The sequence below is a fragment of the Ursus arctos genome, unplaced genomic scaffold (genome assembly GCF_023065955.2).
Source record: "Ursus arctos isolate Adak ecotype North America unplaced genomic scaffold, UrsArc2.0 scaffold_14, whole genome shotgun sequence".
Lineage (NCBI taxonomy): Eukaryota > Metazoa > Chordata > Mammalia > Carnivora > Ursidae > Ursus > Ursus arctos.
Window position 1 is genome coordinate 56,290,516 of NW_026622808.1, and position 23,596 is coordinate 56,314,111.

Here is a 23,596-nt window from a genome sequence, read left to right on the forward strand (position 1 = left end):
TACACTTAAGAGGTATATGAAAATCACATAAAAAGGGAAATTATTTGATCTGGCGTTTGAAAAATTATTAAAAAGCAGAGTAACAGCAGGCTATAAAAATGATCTTGTTTGCAGGCAACATTTGTTTTTGTTTCCCCACTGGAGAAGTTTTGGATGTTCAATTATAGGCCTCATTGCTTCAGCATTATTTTCAACTGAAATGTCGGAACTTGGAAAAGCATATCTAATGTGCAAATTAAGTTTATTGCTGCTCATTTAGTTGTTTATTCTTTGTGATAGAAGTCTTTATTATACCAGCATGGAGAGTGGCCTATCCGTTTTCTCCGGCAGAATGATGGTGTGCACCATTATGGTTCTATATGTACTAAGAGAAATACCAAGATAGGTAGATAATTGGAGGCTTTGTGGCTTCAAAAGGCGGTTTAAAGGATTTGAGGTGTTGAGCCCAGCTTTATTGAGAAGTTCAGCTTTATTGAGTAAACCAAAAGGACAATTTCACAGAAATGACTAGGTGCGTTGGAATACATCGGTCATATTTTAGTGGATGAAAACACCACTGCGGAGAAGTCTCCCAGTACTGCTAATATTTTCCGCAGAATGTTTAATTATGCACTCCAGTTTTCCACAAAGAATGATTTAAAGCATTTTTATAGAAAGGAAGCTTTGATTTAAAAATTATTAGTGGAAGCACATTTCAGGTGAAAAAAGTGCATAGTGAATTTGTGTACTGGCCAGGAATTTTCTTTCCCCCTTCAGTATTGAAAATAACTCTTGATATGTGAATTCCATAATCCCTTCAAGTAAAACTGTAAAAAAAAAAAAAAAAAAAGAAAGAAAGGAAAGAAAGAAAAAAGAAACAAAGAAAACCCCATTTATTTAAACAAATACAATATCAATGTTATTTTAGTCTTCATAGCAATTTAGTCCACAGTCTTTTAAAAATGTAGCACATACCACTCAGATAAAATTTCCAAGTATGGTAAATAGCTGTTTTTTTTAAATATGTGTTTTATAATATGTAATATAAAGGACAGATATTAATGAATTTCAGGTTTTCACCTTTTGTTTTTTATTGTTCCAGACATTTTTCATTGAACGAATTAAACCTAATTTGGTTAAAGTTTTGTTTAGTTTTGTTTATTCTTAATAAAAATAAGGAGTGTATGGCTAGTCTTTCAAGCTAAGTGGAGGAAGGTAGATAGATGAGTACACACCACTCCTCAAAGTCATGGAGAGCACAGACTTCGGAATTAAATTAACTAGCTCTATTGCTAACTAGCAGGAGACCTTGAAGAGTTTGTTTTTACTGTTACTGGTGTTGTACTCTATATTGTTATTAACCACCATTTATCAGATATCTACTGTGTTCCAGGCACTGTGGTAGGTGCTTTGTGTATATCATCTCAGTGATCCCTCACAACACTATGAAGCAAATAATCATTCTCTCTTTTACACAAGGGGAGGCCGAGGCATAGATTGCTAAAATGACTTGACCATGGCCCTTGTATTAGTAAGTGACAAATTTTTTTCCTTCTTCTTTTTTCATCTTCCAATGAGTTTATGTAATAATAACTGCCTGAGACACATGCAGTTTCACATGACATTATTTCAAGTTCGGTGGAAATAAAAACGGAGTAACTTGCAAAAACTAGTACTTTTCCTAAATAGTTCAGCTTTCACTTACTGGAGTTCAGTATCTGTTTATACTCTTTTCCATTTGAGGTAAACTTTACATGTAATGAAATACACAGATCAAAAAGTGTATGTCTGCTGAATTTTGGCAAGTGCATATACCTGTGTATCCCAAACTAACAAATCTAGAACATTAATATCACCCTGTAGAACTTTCCCTCATGCTCCTTCGTAATCCCTCAATTCCCGCTCCTACCCGACTTATAGAAGCAACCACTCTTAGGATTCTTTTCTGCCACTGATTTCATACAAATGCCATTGTACACTATGTATGTCTTGGTATCTGGCTTCCTTCACTTGGCTTAAACCACTAGTAGCTACTTTCTCTTTTTATTAAAAGTGAACAAAACAAAACTTTAACCAACAGCAGTTTTAGTCTGTGCAGTAAAGAATACCTTGAACTGTAAGTATTTTTGTCTTCAGTTTCCTTCCCCAACCTGTATACACATGAGTGCCCTGAGTATTTGGTTAGGAATTGGAATTTTAGTAATATGTCCTTGATTCCCTTCTGATGATAAAAGGAACTATTAGACTCCTGTGTTGCTTGAGCCTTCTATTTCTAAAGTGACACAGTGGTCACTTATGTTCTAGTGCCATTTTTTAGGGATAATGTGCATCGTTACGATGTACGAGACCCTCAGGTGCAAGTTCTGTTTTCAGTCTATGGATCCTGAATACTCAGAGAAGCAGCTAGCAAATTCTTTCAAGCCCAAGTGAGGGATGGGCATGGAGGAGGGTGGTGCTGAAAGGGAAAAGAGTAATGAGATGAATACAATTCACCCTGATTCTCATCTTCTCACTTTTGTTTTCTCATTCTGTCTTCCCTCACCTCCACACAAATGTTCAGAAGAAAACATCCTCTTTTTGCTAGATCCTGTAGCCAGGCAAAATAGAATTTCCTAATTCCATTTCCTATAAACCTACGGAATTCTTCGACCTGATGTCTTACTATGGCCCACCACAGAGTGACAGTCGGAGGACAGAGTGAACATTATCTATTTATAAGAAATATAAATATGATGCCATAAATAGTCATTGCCTATTATGTATTAACAGCTTTGAAACTGAGTAGTTGGCATATCTAATTCATTAAGCAAAATCTACGGTGCATGCTCTTTTTAAATAGATGTCAGACCCTGTTTTGATTACTTGTTAATATAGAAGATCTGTGTTTACATTTTACATTATTACTTGCTAGGGAATTTCTCAGTGTTACCTTGCATGATACTTAGACATATTTTCTCATTTAGACAACCTCAGTTTTAGACAATTACTTTCTCTAGATTGTTCTTTGTTTATTTCTTTTACTCTGGGGTTTTGGTAGTCTTTTCATATTTGTTCCAAATCATTTAAATATTGAGGTGAAAGATAAATGGATAATGATACCTGCAGGTAAACTGGAATATATTGGCCATGGTTACGCATAATTGAAATTATGAAATTAAACTTTACTCTGCCTGTTGTGGAATATACCAAGTGCTGCATGCAGACTTTAATCTGTAAAACACACGTCTGAGCAGACAAAGCTTGCACTTGACTAAGAGGATAGAAAACATCCTAGCTTTATGCAAGTATATAGATGAAGAGGAAAAGTATATTATAAAGATTGAAAACTCCTCCATTTCTGGCTTGCTAGAGGAGGAAATTAAAGACTCCATCACACTGATTTCCTTGTTTTTTGCTATGTCTGTAAAGAGTTTATTTCAGAGATTAGCTTTGATTTTCCTCTATTTGCTTTCCCTAGAGTTAGTAATTTTCTTGTTTTGTTTGCTTAATAGTCTGTGGACTTGACAATAATTCATTCCTCAATTTTGTCTCCGTTGTCTCCCTTCAATATCAGCCTGTTCTTGTGTATGCGAGCCCAGTTGCCTAAACATCATGACTTTGACATCCTCCCTCATATTGGTAGAATGCATCTTCCAAGGGATTTTTGAGAAGGAATTCAAGAGGAATGCAATTCTTTGGAGATCTTTCATTTTGAAAATGTATTTATTCTATGCTTATATTTGATTGATGGCTTAGTTGGAAACAATTCTATATTAGAAATCATTATTCTTAGCAATATGGAGCTGTTACTGTGTTCTGAAAGCTGAAACCATCTTGATTTCTGATCTTGTTTATGACACTGTTTCTATCTGTCTGCCTCTCTCTCTCTCTCAGTTGTTTTTTTCCCAACGTTCCACAATTGCCTGATGATGTGCTGTGGTGTAAATCTATTTTCAGCTTTTATATTGGGCATTTGGTGCACTTTGTCATCCTGAAAACTCATACTTCTTTATCCTGGAATGTCTTCCTGGATAATTTAATAATTTATTCCATTGCTTTCTCTAGAATCCCTATCATTGAAAAAGTTAGATTTCCTAAACTGGTACTCTTGTTTATATATGTATGTATATATGTATGTATCTATCTCTGTGCGTAGTTTATTATATTTTATATGTTTATATATTTAGATAGTAGGTATCATTTTTACACATGTGTATATGAACTGTGTATATTTTTGTTTGTTTCTCTCTCCTAGTATCCATTTTATATCTTTTTTGTTCTACCTCTGGGAGTTTTTGACTTTGGCTATTTTTTTTTAAATGTCTAAGTGTCCTTTTATTTTCTGACTGTTCCTTTATATAATACCTTGCATTTTTTTCTCTCTCTCTGAAAATATTCCTCATAGTTTTTCTTTTATCTAGCTTATTTTTCCTGCATGGCTTCTGTGGTCCCAAACTGCTTTCTTCTCTTTCTTTGTTTTAATCCCTAACCTTTATTAAGAGGTATACCAAGATACTTTGTGAATCTTAGTTATCTGCTCATATTTAAGAATGGGGCCCTAAAAATCTTATAGAAAGCTCTGATCAAGTGTATTTGGGGGGGAGGGCATATAATACTGGACTTCACTCTAAGATGATCTGGCCAGTATATATCCTTGGAAAACTTAAACACACTGTGTTTAGGATTTTTTCTTAGGTTTATCAGATCCCTAGGACAAACGTCCCCCACTTCCCACTCCACTTTCCTGCCCAGAGAACAAAGGCCCAGCAGCCAGCACCCTCAGAGCTAAATGACATTACAAGACATGGATCTCAGCCCTTACTATGTACATGTTCCTTAATCTCCCTGTTTTTAGTTAACATTCCCTGATCTTCAGCTATGCTTGCTAGCGAGCAGTTCAGAGACTCTCCATTCCATATCCTCTCAGGAGAATAATTTGCCAATCTTCTACTGAGATGAGAAAACACTACAGAGACCAAAATGCTTCCTATTCATAAAGCCCAAAAGGGGGGTTGGCGTGTTCTCCACCTTCCTCACAGCCAGCATAGGATTGAGCTTTATGGTAGATCAGTTAGAAATCATTTCATTTCGTTCCAGTTTCTCAAATTTTGTCTCCCCTTTTGATCTCTGTTTTGGTGGATTTAGGTCTTAGGAAAAATTTCTTTTGGCTTCGTTTATTAGATGTTTATAAAAAACTGAAAATAAACACTGTGTTTAATCAATTATCTTCATCAGGATATTGTATATCTTACATTTTATAGTGGTACTATTTTTCTCTACTAACATTTACAAAAAGTCAAGCTGTAGTTATTTCTTGCTTAAACAGAATTTATCAAGAAATCAATAAAGCACAATTTGATAGATAATGGGTCATGAGCTCAGATCTTCCACTTGTGTTCTAGATATGATTCCCTTTCATGGTCAGGGACAATTTTCTCTCTCTGCTTCTCTGTCTCTGTCTATCTCACTCTCTCTTTCATCTCTGTTATTTTGTGTAACACACCATCCCCACCAGAATACTTTCATGTTGTTATTCTCATCATTTAAAAAAAAAAAGACCTTTTCTGACCCTGCTTCCCTTCCAGCTACTGCCGTATTTGACTATTGTCCTTTATATCAAAACTCTTCAAAAGTGGTCTATGTGAGCTTGCTTTTCCAGTCCTTCTGGTCAACTTTGTTTTGAATCAATGCAACCAGGCTTTTCCCCTACCACTCCGTCAACACTGCTCTTAACAAGGTGACGAGTAACCTCCACATTGTGAAATCCAGCAGTCAGTTCCCCATCTCCGTTACTTAATTTGTCAGACTTTTGATCACATCCTTCTTGAAACACATTCTTCACTTGGCTGCCTGCACGCTGCATTTGTCAGGTTTTCCTTTTACATCTTAAGTTGCTCCTTTTCCATTTACTTTGCTGGTTACTTTTAATCTTACCCATTTCCTATAATTGGGGTGTGCCAGGGATTTGTTCTTGAATTTATTCTCTGCCATATCTACTCGCATTCATTTGGTGTCTTATTCAGTTTCATCGTGTGAAATACCATCCACAAGCTAATTCCAAAATGATACACTCAGCTCAAATACCTACCTCATTCCCCAAATCCACCCACCAATTTATCATCTTCACTTACCAATTTAAAATATGCTGATATTGGCCTCCTGATTCTTACTCCCAAAACTTGCTCCTACTGCAGTCTTTCTCTATTAATAACAGTCTGTAGTGACATTTGCCAGGCCAAATCCTTTCAGTCATTTTTACTCCTCGCTTGCTTTCAAACGCCATCTCCAGTTGTCCAACAGATGGCCTCAGCATCAAGAAATGTACAGAATCTAACTACTTTCCACCACTGCACTTACTAAACTTTAGGTTTAACCACCACAGTCTCTTTCCCAGTGTGTGGCTGTAGCACAAAGGTGCTTCACCCAGTTGATTTTGCCTCCAAGGGGTCATTTGGCAGCCTGTGGAGGTATTTTTGGTAGTCACAACTGAAGGATCTACTGACATCTAGTGGGAAGAGGCCAGTGCTGCTAAATATCTTGGAATGCACGGAGCAGCCTCCTCACCTCACTCTGAATTCACCCATACATACATGCAACGAAAAATTATCTGACTCAGAACATTAATAACATTGAGGTTGAGAAACCCACTCATACAGCCTCATGATTTGTCTTGATTTTATCATGTCTCCCTTCTAGAAACTAGAATGTTCTTATTAAAATGTAAATGAGATTTTTTTGCCTCTTATGATGGAAGTCCTCTAATAACTCCTCGGTTCAGTGTTGTTTCATTTGCTTAGTATTCATACTGATGTACACCTGGAAGAAGGTAAGGATGTGATACTAATTAAATGGTTTTGAATAAAAGATTGAATAAACAATTAGTATATTTTTGTTAAGGATTTCTACTTCTACTGAAAGTACTACTCAGTTCTTTCTCCAACTGTTACCAGTTATCATACTGTTCAAGGTATTATCTAAAAACCTAATGATAAAATGGCCTAAATATTTTCAACCCTACACACAATCTATTATTAAACATTAATAATATTTGGGGAAACTTTTGTCCTGACTGGTTGAAGTAGCTTTATCAAACCAATATCAGCCACAAATATTGTTAAAACCTTTTAAAAATAAATAAAAATAGCAGTTCAAAGGAATTATGACAGTAACCAAGGAGTTTGCAACATGAAGTACAATATTCTGGAGAAAAGAAAAGTACGAAAAGAAAAGCAGAACTCCCCAATGTTTTTCTCCAGAAACTTGCCACTTTCCAAGCACTACAAATTAGGAATAAAAAAGAAAAATAAAAAATAGAGAGCAGAAAATGACTCATGCAGAAATTTTGGTAGCCTCACAGTGCAAGGAAGACAAAAATTGGGGCTCAGAATTAGCCAGGTGAAAGGAAGCCTACTACACAACTCGACCTATAGTGGAGACACCTAAAGGACTTTGTCCTGGTAATGAAAACAGAACAAAATCGACCAGTGCTTAAAATGACCAACACTCAGACTCCATTCATATCCATTCCCAACTGTACTCTGCTGTTTTTAGTTGCCTGATTTAAAAAGTAAATCTTCTTGGAAAAAATATAAAAACATTTACTTTCCATGCACAATGCTGGTGGTATTCAGTACAATGTTACCAGGAAAAGCTGGAACCAGGACCAAATGATCAAAACGCAGAACATCAGACATTAGCAATAAGTCACATCTGATAGGAATATGAAAGTTATTAGACAGGGGTTTCAAATAATTGTGATTAATATGTTAAAAAACAGATGACAAGATGGTGAATTTCAGGAGGGAAATGGCATGTATTAAAAATCGGTGGGACAGAGAAAAACAAATACCATGTGGAATCTAAAAAACAAAACAAAGGAACAAACAAAACAGAAACAGACTCATAAATACAGAGAATAAACTGGTGGTTACCAGAGGGGAGACAGATGGAGGGATGGACAAAATAGGTGAAGAGGATTAAGAGGTACAAACTTCCAGTTATAAAATCAGTAAGTCATGAAAATGAAAAGTGCAGCATAGGGACTATAGTCAGTAATATTTTAATAACTGTGCAGTGACAGCTGGTGACCTCATTTATTGTGGTGAGCATTGAGTAATGTATAGAATTGTCAAATCACTATGTTGTGCGCCTGAAACGAAAATAATATTGTGTGTCAACTTGATTGCAATAAAAAAGAATCAACTGGAAGTCTACAACTGAAAAATACAAAAGCTAAAATTAAGAACAATATAGACTGATTTAATGCCAGATTAGATATGGCACAGAAAAGAATTCGTAAAATGGAGGATGTATGAATAGAAAATATCCAGACTGCAACGTGGAGAGAAAATACAATGGGGAAGACAAACAAAAAAGAACATAAGGAGTATATTTGATATGAATAGTTCCAACATATGTAGAAATTGTACTTCCAAAAGGAGTGGAGAAGAAAATGAGGGATGAGCAGTATTTGAGGAAATAATTGCCAGAGAGTAAAAAACAAAACAAAACAAAACAAACCCAACTGAAAATGACCACAGCCATCCTATTAAGGGAATTATACGAGCCCTAATAAGGATAAACACAAAGGAAAGTTTAAATAAGCACATAGTAGTGAAACCAAAAGAAGAAAAGAAAATAAAACTATCCTGATAAAAAAGATAACATTACCTTTAAAAGAACAACAATAAGACTGGCAGTTGTGATAGCAACAGAAATAAGAAAATCCAGAAGACTGTGGAATGGCTTTTTTTAATGGGCTGAAAGACACTAGTGATGAGAATTCTCTTCCCAGCAAAAATATCCTCCTGAATGAATACAAAGTAGAGATGCTTTCACACAAACAAAATCTCCAATATTCCATCACTATCAACTCCACACTAAAAGAAATGCCGATGATGTTCCTGACGACGTTCTTATAGTTAGAAAAACTATGATTCTCATATTGAAGCATGCAAATGGAAGAAGAAATTAACTTGGAGAGGGCTAGTATGTTAATAGGTACATTAAATTGAGATTCTGAGGAATTAGGAAGAGGACCAAATTTAAAGTATTTATTTGTAGTCTTCGCAAATTAACTAGTGAGAGAAAATATCAGAGAATTTTGTCACCTGTTTGAAACGCTATTTATACACTAGTTTCCTTTATGTTGGTATCTTAGCAACATTTCCTATAATGTCATAGACAAATGAAGGCAGAATCCCATGTTTGTACAGAGTAAGAAAGGTTTGGTGATTTTATTCCTGTTTTGTCCATTGTTTGAGAGAAGTTGGTAACTTCAGAAACACCTGAGAAGTTATTATTCTGAACAGTGACGCTGAAAGATTATTACTCACAGATGAAGGTTTCAACTGAGTTGAAGGTACAAAAGAAACAAATAAATAAAAAGGGACCAAAAAGAGTATGTTCTGGATGGTCAGGAAAGGCCAATTACACATTGGATTGCCATCCCCTAGTTTCTAAAACTGTAGTTAGGGATCAAAATATGTAATAGTGTGTTTGGCCATTGATGCGAGGAACAAGTTTCATTTGTGTTTAACGAAATCATGCTAAACAATTCTGGCAGACGTTTTAATATCAGTTCTCATGTGTCCTGAGGACTCATAACTAAAGATGTGTTCTGGAAGCATCTTTGGCTATTATGACCATGTGAATTTGAGTAAGGCTATTCATCAAAAGCATTATATATCTTATTAAACCTTTCCTTCTACTTCTTAAGAATAGGATTTTTTAAAAATAATTTTTTAGAAGATTTTATTTATTTATTTGAAAGAGAGGGAAAGAGAGAGAGAGACAGTGAGAGAGCACAAGCAGGGCTGGGGCAGAGGGAGAAGCAGACTCACCACTGAGCGGGGTGCCAGACATGGGGCTCAATCCCAGGACACGGGGATCATGACCTGAGCCAAAGGCAGATGCTTAACTGCTGAGCCACCCAGGTGCACCAAGAATAAGTTTGTGATGTCAAGCTATTTTTTTTTTTTAAAGATTTTATTTATTTATTTGACAGAGATAGAGAGCCAGCGAGAGAGGGAACACAAGCAGGGGGAGTGGGAGAGGAAGAAGCAGGCTCATAGCGGAGGAGCCTGACGTGGGGCTCGATCTCATAACGCTGGGATCACGCCCTGAGCTGAAGGCAGACGCTTAACCGCTGTGCCACCCAGGTGCCCCGTCAAGCTATTTTTATATGATTTGTATCTTACTAAAGGAGATTAAAAATGGAAATATTAAAATTCTGTAATTTTATGAACTTTTCATGAATGTTGGTCATTCGTATTTAGGATAATCTTCAAAAAGTGATATATCCTTATCATTTAGAAACTGAATGGAAAAGGTGCCTCCTTATTTTATATATAAATATTTACTGATTTCATCATTTTCTGTTTTTCTTTTATTAAGAATGACGAAGAGGAAAGTAGAAAAAATAGTGTAAGGAACTCCCATGAACCCATCAGTCAGGGTTGTTAATCATCAGCTCATATCCAGCTTTGTTTCATCCATACCCTCACCTACTACTTCCTCAACATCCACCCCAAATATCTAGAGGCAAATCACAGACATCATAATTTCATGTGTAAATATTTCATAATGTATCTTTAATAGAAGAGGGAATCTTTTTAACATAACAATAAAACTAGTTTTCTTATGTTACAAAATTAATAATTATTCCAGAATTAGAATTCAGATTACATGATTGTCTCATAAATATGTGTTTCAATATGTATATGTGTGCTAAATACATGCACATAAGCACATATCAATCTGTATGTGAATGTGTGTTAATCCTCTTCAACCATGACAGTCATATTTCCAAACATTGTTTTTCAGGATTTCTTATGTCCCAAATGTATTTCTTCTTTTAGAAGTCTGTTTATTGGGGCGCCTGGGTGGCACAGTGGTTAAGCGTCTGCCTTGGCTCAGGGTGTGATCCCGGCGTTATGGGATCGAGCCCCACGTCAGGCTCCTCCACTATGAGCCTGCTTCTTCCTCTCCCACTCCCCCTGCTTGTGTTCCCTCTCTTGCTGGCTGTCTCTATCTCCGTCGAATAAATAAATAAAATCTTAAAAAAAAAAAAGTCTATTTATTTGAGAGAGATAACGCATGCACAATGCATGCACTTGCATGAGTGGGGTGAAAAGCAGAGGGAGAAAGAATTTTAAGCAGACTCCCCTCTGAGTGCAGAACCCGACTTGGGACTTGATATCACGACCCTGAGATCATGACCTGAGCCGAGATCAAGAGTCGGACTCTCCACCAACTGGACCACCCAGGTGCCCCTTTTATATCCCAAGATGTAATAAGAGGTGTTACCTGGATTAAAACTGTTCCATATCTAGTAAGTGTAGGAAGCCTATATTAAATACACTTTAAGAAGTTTCTTTAATCCAGAATTTCTCAGTGCTTTTAATATGCTAAAATGTACTGTGAAACTCTAAAAGCAGATATGGTATACAGAATTAATTACAGTTAAATAAGCTCCAAAGTCCATTTTTGTGTATTTATTTTTGAAGCATTACTAACCAATGACATGTTACTCGATAGGACTTTTTTCTGGATCTAAAGCATTGGAGACTTTCTGACCACATATTTACGTAACTTGAATTTTTTTAAATAGAAATTTCAGATTCAAATTTCAAAACCTGAGGCAGTATTTCTCCAAGTATGGTCCCTGGACTAACTACATCAAAATCAGCTGAAAAAACGGCCTGTTAAAAATCCATATTCTCTGTTTCCCTCACAGACCTACTGAATCAGTATTTCTGGTAGGAGTCAAGGAATTCACATTTTTAACATGTTCTCTGAGAAGCTGTTATGCATGCTAAAACGTTTAAATTACTAGACTAGAATTTCTACAAATACTTACGGAATTTGCAAGAAGAATGAAATGATACAGAATGAAAAGGAACAACTCTCTCTATTTTGTTTTAAGAGAAAGAGGCTTAAAGAATTTCAGAGTTTCACAGATGATAGAGTCTACCACAGTCGACTTCTTTCCTTTTTAATTTGTTATAATTCAGGCCGTAATGATCTTACTTATCCGTAAGAACCAAGGAGTGCTTCAGTGTTAATCACGAGCTTCACGTTATTACACCTACTCTACTGATATATATGGACTCCCAGGAAAGGAGTAGAGTAAATGTGTGTATATACATCCCTCTGATCCCTGAGACTGATTTGAATGGTTTGAAAAAAAAAAATCTCTGATATTAGAGTTTCTTAAGAGTTTAAGTGTTCGCACAGGAGGACTCGTTAATGAACTAAAGCATAGTCCTTGTTCTTTTCCTAAAATAGCATCGAAGATTCTGTATATTTCTGCTGCACAAGAACCGCTCTCCCATTCTCCACAAGTGTGATTTTTGTCTCTGTGGGGTATCCACTTGGAATTCTGAGCCCGGAGCTGTGCGTGGTTGTAGAAGAGAACGCTTTAGGGTAGCAGTCAGCAACCTTGTGGCTCTTGCCGAGCCACCTACACAGGATTAGGACAGGTCTGCGTGTGGTGTGACGAGAGGATACAGTAGTTAAAAGATTCCTTGTCCAAGCACCCCCTCACCCACACAATACTCACAGGGAACTATGCTCAGATAATCATGCATCGCCTTCTTTTGGATAAAATGTCAATTCTCATAGAAGCCTTTTCTTTTCATGTATGATCTGTTTTTTCACCCTGCATATACTGGTATGTCTTCATACCATTGCCTCTGCTTCATACTTCCAATGCTTCCCATTTTCCGTCAGCAAAAAGAATACATTCCTTAACATGTCATCCAGGACCGGCTTCCTTAGTGTGTAACTCAGTCACATAGGACCCTGTGCTGAGAAATGCCTCGTTTTGGTGTGTCGCCCCGATGTCACTGTCTTGAGATTCGTAGTCCTCTTGTCTCTGATGTTGTCCTTTGTCAGTGAAGTCCGATGGGACCGCAGAGCATGCCTGTGAGGAGAGGAAATTCGCTGCATGGTAACAGGTGCACCTCCTTATGGTGCAGCAGCAGCCGCCCGCGTGCAAACAGGCTCAGGCCTGTTCGCCAAGCAGACCGCGTCCACGCGAGAGTCGGTACCGTGTACACCCCCGTACCTCATGGCACTCAGGAGTGCTGAGGACTCGAGAAGGTGGGCGCAGCAGGACCTGGGCCCAGACTGGTGGAGGTGAGGGTCACAGCAGCCGCAGAAGCTTCAGTGGCCAGCTGCAAGGGCCTCAGGAGAACAAGGGACTCAGAAAGCAGTCAGTGCTGGGATCCAAAGTGAGGGGTCGGTCCACTTGCCTGTCTGCCCACAGAGCCTGTCCGTGGGATCTGTGTGACATTTGCAGAAATACTAACTCTTCAACCTGAGCACCAGGACAGGAACTGCCAGGGTTCAGGCAGTAAAGTTTGTCAGGAAAGACATACAAAACAAAGGCCTGCACGTGAGCATGGCAACAAGGCATATCACAGAGTTATTCACATTCTTCAAAGAGTTTAGCATACATGGTTTTAAAAATTTGTCCAACATTGCAACGCTAATATCCAGAGGCTTATAACAGAAATTAAATTTAAAGATTTTTCCACTCAATGGTAAAGAACACTATTTTTATATGAAGCTCCAGGTGAACCAATTATTAACGAGTGTTTCCTTGTAATTGAAGATAAGGCAATAGAATGCATAAATAGGCATTTTGGATTATACACAAGTCATTAAAGCACTTTCGGTTTCTTGTGCAGTCTTCAGAAGTTACAGGGTATGTCAGAAGAACATTAAAGTTCCATTGTTTAAATTTACATTTAAAATTTAATTCAGACTTACACTAAATGGATTTGTTTGAAGAGTTAAATCTAGAAAAAAATTGTTCCGTGGAATTATCAGCTCTAGATGTTCTAAAATTTATAGTTCAAAATAATTTGTTAGAACTGTATTCCAATGTTGTCACATCCTATAAACTACTCTTTACAGTTGGGTAACAGTTATATCAACAGAAAGATCCTTTACAAAATCAAAAATTATTGAAAAATGTTTGTGATTTTACATTTGTCATGAGAATCTGATGCCAGTTATATCAATTGAAAATGAAGTTGCTTAAAACATGAATTCCCATACGTAAATTTATGGAAATGTGAGAAGAAGCTTAGAGCAAGCAAGTTATCACTTTAATAAAGCATTATTTAATGTATTATATAGAACTGACACCAAAAATATATTTTTTGCAATTTGCAAGCTTATGCTGTGACTCATGTATCACTATTCCCCTATTACATTTTATAAGTTATACGTATACATTTCCAAAGCAAGTTGCTTTATATTTAGTATCTTTCATAGAACTTCTTTCTTTGTTTTTTGATCAAAGCACCCCACATTTCCATTTCACACTGTGACCCACAGATCCTAAAGACATCTCAGGCTTTTAAGTCTTTACTGCGACTATCACCCAGCTTCCTATTTCCCATCTTCGCTCCTGTCTTATACCCCAGTACTAGGATTTCCAGTGAAACGATGGCTCTGCATCTACCATCCATGTTTCTTCTTCACACACACTCTTTGTAAATGCTCCTGCCTCTCGCCGACATAGGTATCCTTCCCCCACCTGCCAACTTTACCTAGCTAATTCCTGTTTACCTTTTACCCTCAGCCAAAACAACCCTTTTTCAATAAACTGATTCCTCAGGATCCCCCATTTTAATGGGGTCGTTTACTTCTAATATATGACACTTACCACAGCTGTAATTATATATCCATTCATATCATTTGATTAGTGTCAACTTCTCTCTTTAGACTTAAATCTCTCTGAAGGCAGGCACCGTATGATTTATACTTGATGTTTTTTTTTCCTCCTGACAGATGGCTGGAATTTGGTAGGTGCTCAGTAAATACTAGTTAATAAATGAATTAACTAGTAATGACATCTAAACATTACAAATTATAATGCAAATATTTCTTATTCATGAAGTGGTAGTCATTATTACTGTACTACCAATGAGCTATGTATGCAGGGAATGATTTATCTAACTTTGCTGCTTTGTGGGGCCATAAATGGAAGGAGTTGCTGTCATTTTTGATGTCTGAAAATTACTTTAATTGCATGATCTAAAACTTTAAGTCAGAGCAGTTTTGCGCTACCAACACATCCAATTAGCCGACTCATCCTCCCAAAAATGTAAATAAGACATTAGTGATACATTCTTTTTCCAAAAAACTAGAAAAATATTTTCTAGTTCTAAAAAGTGTTCTTGAAACCCTTACTCTGGGGGAGAGAAGTGAAGAAGGCTCAAAATTAGGAATGGATGTAGCCCACAAAATCATTCTTCAAGCTCTTCTCCAAAAATAATTAGAATAGAAATGTATGCATCTGATACAATAAAGGAAAGAGTATTTTTAAATTATGCAAACATAAAATATAAATAAATTACACGAACATAAGGATATACCTGATGTCTGTTGAGTTTGATTTTCTGTGTTATATGCAGAAATATAAAATGTGCCTTTATTTTTCCATGGCTCGCTTTATCAATATGTACCTTAAAACCCAAGATTATTGGTTTCTACGGGGTTAAACTTTATCTCACGAATGATCTTTAGAGAAAGAGATTTTCCAGGTTCTCATGTCGCGGTTTTGAAACTTCTTTATGTACGGTATTTTTTCAGTATAATTTACCCAAACCCCTAATTCTTAAATGTAAATTCCTTAAAATATTATTTTATTTTTGTAAGATAGTGCATATCTGAATCCAAATGTATGCCCAGGGCCTCTTTGTGGTTACTGAGTTTCCCCTTTCAGTCAATTCTTAGCCCTCTAAAATCGAAACTATTTATTTTGTTATAAAAAAATGTAGTCAGATAGGATCTATCACTATGAGTCCTTTTTAATCAGAGAGATATAGGACTCCCGAGTCCAACTAGAACATTTTTGGAAATGACCTTTGAAACTTTGGTCAGTGAAATGCTAGGACTTGTAGAACAGTGGTTGGCACTGTGACTGATGTTTCTAGAGGGAAGTGTTTTATGATAGATGTATAATTCTAGCCTTGCGAAATCTGGATAAGAGAGGGAAAACATACATCTTTTCTCTCCATGTTGTGTCTTTAGATAAAATAGAAAATTATTACCACAGCTATGTCAGAAATAGGATAAATATTATATTCACACTAGTAAATATACACGTATGATTATAAATCTCTATATAAACTATTGTAGTTAAGATCTCAAAAGCATCGTTTTTCCCATAGTATACAAAATTAACACAGACTAGAGCTGCAACCAGTGTGTGGATTATAATGTTGCACCTAGAATTTCAGAATAAATTAAAAAAAAAAATAAAAACTATGTGGTGCACTTTTCATGTATAGAATACTGTCTTTTGAAGTCCACAGTCTCTATCAACTATTCATTTTTATATAAAATATGAGTAAAACTATATCCTGACTTTTATGACAGGTAATAAGCTACACTGATTAATGCAGGAATATTTGAAAAAAGTAGAATAGAATTATTCATGCTGAATATAGTAGAACTCCAAGTTATAGTTATACAATTTCAAGCAATTGCAAAACCATGTAAAATATGTATTTTGTTGCCATATGTCAAGTTTCAAAAGCTTTTTATCATAATAATATTTTTTCTCAACAGAGAGGACTGTTATTACCATTCCACCTTCCAAAATGGATGTTACAGTTGGAGAGAGTATAGTCCTGCCATGCCAGGTGTCCCATGACCCCTCCATTGAAGTTGTATTTATATGGTCTTTCAATGGAGATGTCATAGACTTAAAAAAAGGAGTGGCTCATTTTGAAAGGATCGGAGGAGTAAGTTGATTTTTAAGTACTTAATAAAATAAATCAAGTCTTTCACATGAATCAACATCTTTCCTGATTATTCTCCCCATACCTATTTGCATGGACAACCACTCTCTGTTTATGACGCTGCATCTGTTTTTGTTTTATTTTGTTCTCTATCTTTCATAGAAATGCTTGTGTTCTGGATGTAATTATAATAGGGGAGATAGGAAAACTACAATGATACTAGTATATCTCCTAATTTCAGAGTTGTCTCATATTTAATATTTATTCAGCTGTAAAAAACAATGGGACCTGCTGGGAATTACTATGTTTTTATCCCCCTTTCATTTTCTATCTGCAGGAATCCGTTGGGGATTTGATGATAAGGAATATTCAGTTAAATCATTCAGGAAAATATCTGTGCACGGTAAAAACAACTCTAGAAAGTTTATCTGCTGTAGCTGATATCATTGTTAGAGGTAAGCATAGTGGTGGACATAAATGAGCACATTATTTATTCATAGCCAGAAATGTTAATATGTAAATGGTAGATCTTTGAGTAACCAACCACATATGATAAAGAAGTGAGATAAAAATATAGATTTTTAAAAAAATTTTCTAAACTTTAAGACTCCAGGGTATATGTAGTATGGATATAGATATTGAATTGAGTAGGTTTGTGTATTTATAAGGAATGGTCAGACTCAGCGTCCAGTGTCAGTCCCTAAAAGTTAGGCATGCCTTCTATTTATAATAAACCATTCTCATCAGAACAGGTCAAAGTCATATATTCCCATAGTTCTCCATATTAGCTGCATTTACTTGAGTTACCTTTTGCAAATGGAACATATGAAAGTTGTTTTCAGTTTTTGAGATTAGTTCCCTAATGGATGATAATGAACCAGTGCATGATTGGAATTTTCTTTCTTTCCTTTTTAAGAGGGAGGGGGGAGGGGCAGAAGAGGAGGGAGAGAATCTTAAGCAGGCTCCACACCTAGCACAGAGCCCAACGCAGGGCTCAGTCTCACAACCCTGAGATCATGACTTGAGCCGAAATCAAGAGTTGGTCGCTTAACTGACTGATCCACCCAGGCACCCCAGAATTTTCTAATCTTCAAAGGAAGATTTCTAAATTAGTCTCTCATCATGTAAACTGAATTAATAGGGCTTTATCTCAAATATTTTGCTAAAAGTACATTATGTTCAACATTGTATTTTCTAAGTATAACAGATAAAAATAAACTGCCCCATTCCAAATCAATGAATTTAATAATTTTCAGTATAGTTATCATCAAACATGTTTTTCAAGGTCCACCAGGTCCCCCTGAGGATGTAAGAGTGGAACACATTTCCAGTACTACTTCTCAACTAAGCTGGAGACCAGGCTCAGATAATAATAGTCCCATTCAAATATTTACTGTTCAGGCTCGGACACCATTTTCTGTGGGTTGGCAGGCTGTTTCGACTGGTAAGTGACACCAGTGTTTTCGGGTGATTTTTCTAAAACAGATGTATTTGTTTGATTGTTTGACTGATTGATGTTAAGTGGTGCCAGTTTTAATGCACAAGTGCCCCCCTATTTTTAGTTCCAGAAATTCTCAGTGGCAAGACGTACAATGCAACAGTGGTTGGTTTGAGTCCTTGGGTGGAATATGAATTTCGTGTTGTTGCTGGGAATAGCATTGGGATTGGAGAACCAAGTAAAGCATCAGAATTGTTAAGAACCAAAGCGTCAGGTGAGAAATTAATGTCTTCTAAACATGTGGAAGATCCTTTATGGCATAGTTCTTAAGACAAGTAAGAGGTATTTTTATGGGTATTTTGGGCCCCAAATCAGAGGCAGGAAACCAGCAGCTTTCATTTTCACATTTTTATGTACACAAAGCAAGGAGTATTTTCACCAAATATAAGTTCAATAGGAGATGATTACACCTAAGCAGGCACATCAAAAATAAGAGTTTTTCAGAAGCTCTCCTCTCCTCTCATCTCCTCAATTTTCTAGCCAAACTCCAACAGAGAATCTGTAGATTTGTACATGCAAATGAGTTACTGCTTGTTTCATTAAGTGTTGTAGCCAAGAATTAATTGAGACTCTGTAGGTGCAATCAGCCACACATTTCTTTCTATTTCTCAACTCTGACCTAGTTGCAGCTTCATTGAGCAATAGTATAAATTCTTTCCCATGCAAATGAGGTAAATCCTAAGCTCATTTAACAGAAGCACTAATTGAGCATCAGTTGGTTCACTGAACAGCAAAATACAAGTGGAACCTGGCTCAGAAATCACCCCTTCTTAAGCTTTTTTTCAATGGATCCTCTTTGTTCTACTCCTAAACGTTACATCCAGGGTAACATTTGATTTGCTTGCTGCGTGCAGCTAACACAGTTCACATTCTTATTCAGTCATATAAATGAGGGATCACCCTGTTGTCACTAGCTTAGCTTAACAAGCACAAAGTACTTCAATTAAGCGTGCGCAACTGTCAGATGTCATTAAGGCTTGTTTCAAATTAAAGATAATGTAAGTATTTTTATTATAGGATCGGGACTGAAAAACAACATATTTGACAGTAAGATCTTAAATGAGATCATCCTAGAAGTTTAGAGCTGAGAGGAGAGTCCTTCATTCTACAGAAGAGGAACAGGAAGACCAGGATCCTAGCTGACTGTTTCAGAGTCAGGATTTGAACTCAGACCTTCAGACTTGGGCGCCAGCGTTCTCCATAACCATGGGTCTTAACCTAGATGAGCAAGAGATTGCCATAGGGAAATGTGTAAATGTAGAAAGTCCCAGGCCTTACCATAGAATGGCTGGAGGAGAATCTCCAAGGGTGGCCTATAGACTCGCTGCTACCTTGAGTTTTAGGTTGTTTTTTACGGCTGATTCACATCACGGTATCTTTGGGCAGGGTTGACCCTAATTGTAAACTTTTACAGTAAAGCTTGTGCACTACCTCCTATTAACCACTAACACTCTTGTTTCAGTAGCATGATGAGACTGGGTGTTCATAATAATTACCCATAGTTTCCAAATCAGACTGAAGTGTGTCCTTTTTTTTTTCTTGATAACTTTTTTTTTAAAGATTTTATTTATTTATTTGACAGAGACAGCAAGAGAGGGAACACAAGCAAGGGGAGTGTGAGAGGGAGAAGCAGGCTTCCTGCCGAGCAGGGAGCCCGATGCGGGCTCGATGCGGGGCTCGATCCCAGGACCCTGGGATCATGATCTGAGCCGAAGGCAGACGCTTAACGGCTGAGCTACCCAGGTGCCCCTCTTGGTAGCTTCTTAAAGACACTTCTCAATATGGTTTTAGGTTTAGTATGTTTCATTTGAAAAAGGAATGAAAAGAAGGAATTTTATTGCCCAGAATATTGGAAACTTTGTAGAGAGTAAAGTACAATTTAAAATAATTTCCTTATGTATCTACAATATTTTAATGGTCCTGGAAAAGTGTAGCTATAAGTTGTTGAGTACCAGAAACCCTGCAATTGTAGAACCCACATGGATTTATGTGTTTTTGGCCAAAAGCCATGAAAGACTTAGAAAATAGGGTGTAAACTAATGAATCATCGAGCCTTACATCGGAAACCGGGGATGTACTGTATGGTGACTAACATAATATAATAAAAAATCATTAAAAAAAAAAAAAAAGAAAAAGAAAATAGGGTGTAAGTACAAGACAATCTTTTAAATGCATTGTGAAGGTCAAAGCAGACAAAGGGCAAATTTGAATATGAAAATGGGTAATGCCTGATAAGTGCTATTATTAAAAAGAACAGTTAGACTATTTTATCACTATGTTGTTTATAAAGTTAAACATTTGTATCAAATGGCAATAATTAAAATAAATAGTCTGAATTTGGATGGTCTCCATAGTGGGAGAAAATTTTGAAATGGGCAATTAAATATTATATATTTTAATTCCTGCCTACCAGTCAGCAAACATACCCAGGCACTTCCACCCCCCACCTCCGGATCTTAATCAAAAATAATTACATATAAATTCAACCTTTAAAAAACGTATCATGCAGATATATCCATTATCACAGATTTAGGATGCATCTGCCATTATTTCGTGAAAAGGATTACATTTCAACACTTCCACATATATAAAGTAACACTCCAATCTGATTATATACTACAAGACCCACACATACAACTCTCATCAATTTTGTGATTTACCTCAAACTACTTACTATTCATCATACTAGTCCTCACAAGGGTATACATGAAGGGCATAATTGTTTTCTAATTCATAAAAATGATCAGGGTCTGGAATGTCCTACCACAGAGCCTTCGAGTCCTAGAGTTAAATGGAGAGAATCGCCTCTGTCACATTCTTGACAGGGGTCCCTCTTTTTAGCTGCCAAATGAAAGGTTAGAGGAAAAGTACTAAGAGAGTGTGAGATCCAAACACAGAGTTATAATGATAAGAATTTATTTACTGACATATTTTAAGAATGCATTTTTAAACATTAAGCTCACTTGATGACTAAAAAAAAGAAAAATCATTTTAGTTTGTTTATTAAAAAAAGAATTAATTAATAGACTGCCTCAGTAACTTGTTTACAGCACAACTGTATAATTAGGCACTAAATCAGCAGTGTCACTGTTACCATCTGAATGGAACATCATTTTGCCAATTAGTAGATGATGCATAATAATGTCAAATACATGATGTTACTCGATTTTTAATTAATTTTGGAGCCAGGGTGCTCATGTATCAAACACAACTGTGTCCTCTCTCTTAGAAATTTGGATATGTGTAAACATAATTTATGTTCATTAAAAATGCAAGACTCTCACAATGTGCAGCATGAGATTTTGAAAGGTGAAATCTAAAAACAAAATTCTTCCTGATGAAGATGTACTTTAATAATTGCCATCCCACATTTCTCTTGGTTGCTTTCAGTCCCTGTTGTGGCACCAACAAACATCAATGGAGGTGGAGGAAGTCGGTCGGAACTCGTCATTACGTGGGAGGTAATTTTCTGTCCAACTGAGTTATTTTGAAAGAAAAAGATTTACCCGGCCAGGAAGAATACTGAAAAACAAAAAGATTTATTTGATCACTACTGAGAATATATAAAAATACATGGTATGAAAGACTCCTGATGATGAATTACTTAGAGGGGATATTAGAAACTTTTATTTGTACTAACATGAGGGAATGTAACTAACTCAACACAATTCTCTCCCCAAATACAAGAAAAACAACTTCAGGGTCTGTTGAAGGTTTGTTAGTAGCATTTCAGTAGTGACTTGATGGACTAGACATTTTTGTATTTATTACTTCTGAAACTATTCTCTTGCACACGAGTTAGACTCAGGAGAGTGCAGGTGGAAACAATTCCTTTCTTATCACTGTTCTTTAAACCCTTCCCTGCATCCAGACAAAAACTTGGACAGATGGCATAGCTTTTGTGGATCTTATTCTCGGAAATTAACATGTAGCCTCATTTCTATACTTATTAAAAATTTTAGCCTGGTTTATCATCATAAACCTTAAACTTTTCTCCAACCTAATGTTTGTCGTTTCCAGTAGCTTGGGCTTGCCTCAGCCTAAGGCTTCCACAGTGTGAAAGGGAATGTATAATCAGTTCTCTATCTAGTCTCCATTCTGCTGTTGAATTTCACCTTCCCTACTCCCTGCGTTACCTCTTGCTCCTCCAGAGTTGTGGCGAGTTTGGGCTAAGAGAAGAGGAAGAGTACTGAAAAGGTCCCGATTTCTGGTACATTGGTAATTTGACTTTGGAGTACTCCAGAAGTGGCAAATGACCAGACACTGTTATTTTTTTTTAATAAGTGTTTAATTTTGATTCCAGTACAGTTAACATGCAGTGTTATATTAGTTGCAGGTGTACAGTGTAGTGAGCCAGCAATTTATACATTACTCAGTGCTCGTCATGATCCGTGAGCTCTTTAATCCCCATCACCTGTTTCACCCATCCCCCTACCCACTTCCCCTCTGGTAACCATCAGATGCTGTTGTATTATAGGGTAGTTGTTTTTTTGTTTGGTTTTGTTTTTTGGTTGAGGGGTGGGGCATCCAGGACATCCCTCACAGGGGACTTGGAGTTACAATTCCTTGGTGCAAGCCCAACTGGCTGCTGAAAAGACTCCTCAGTTCCCAGGGTCTGGTGGTCTATGTCCAGTTGTCTTTCTCTTCTGGATGATCTTTGTGGATAGAGTCCTTTCAGAGCTGCTCGGGGACTGTTCCCTTGCATTCACCCTCAGCAAACATACCTTTGTTCCAGGTTCAGTGGGAGTATAGTGCGTGCCTGCTTAGCCTGTCTCTTCACTCTGCTACCATGTGTTGTCCAGATCTCTCTCTCCTTTAGAAGTCTCTCAGGCATTGTTAAAGGAACCTATCTGTCCCAGATTCCAGAGAGCACATACCTCTTCACTTGGTTAGGCAAAGGATGAGAAGTGGCCCCATTACTTTCCCTTGGTAGAGGGGTAGGAATGCACAGCTTTTTCTACAACTCTCTCAGAAGAAATATTTTCCTGCTATTCTTTCCCTAAAAAAATGAACACTCCTTTGATATACACTTGTCGTAAAGGAGAGGCTAAATGTTGCCTCTAAATGGTTTGATGTCTTTCTTTGGAATGCATATCATGTCATACCCTTGTTGTCAGCTTTGAGCCTCAGCTATAACTGATAAAAGAGCCTTTCCCTGTTTCATTGCCTGTGTACATGTTTTTAACATTTTGATAATAACTTTCATACTGCCAAAACATCCACTTCCTTGGACATTTTAATATTACACCTAAGAGCATGATGGCCATGGATGTTTTAATTAAAAATCACCCTAGCTGACACATACAAGGGAGGGTCTCATTGGGAGGCAGGGTGATTTTATCCCTCAGTAGACATTTTACAACGTCTGAGGACATGT

The 23,596-nt window shown here is 36.8% G+C and overlaps 1 protein-coding gene across 1 annotated transcript in view; it reads left to right on the forward strand.

Annotated features, from left to right (window-relative positions):
* The window catches only part of LOC113257094 (contactin-6), a 268,941-nt gene that overhangs the window by 226,884 nt on the left and 18,461 nt on the right, over positions 1–23,596 (forward strand). Inside the window, 5 exon segments of the mRNA XM_026501252.4 lie at positions 16,549–16,724; positions 17,059–17,176; positions 18,007–18,165; positions 18,284–18,433; positions 21,610–21,680. Coding sequence (XP_026357037.3) covers positions 16,549–16,724; positions 17,059–17,176; positions 18,007–18,165; positions 18,284–18,433; positions 21,610–21,680 — 674 coding nt within the window.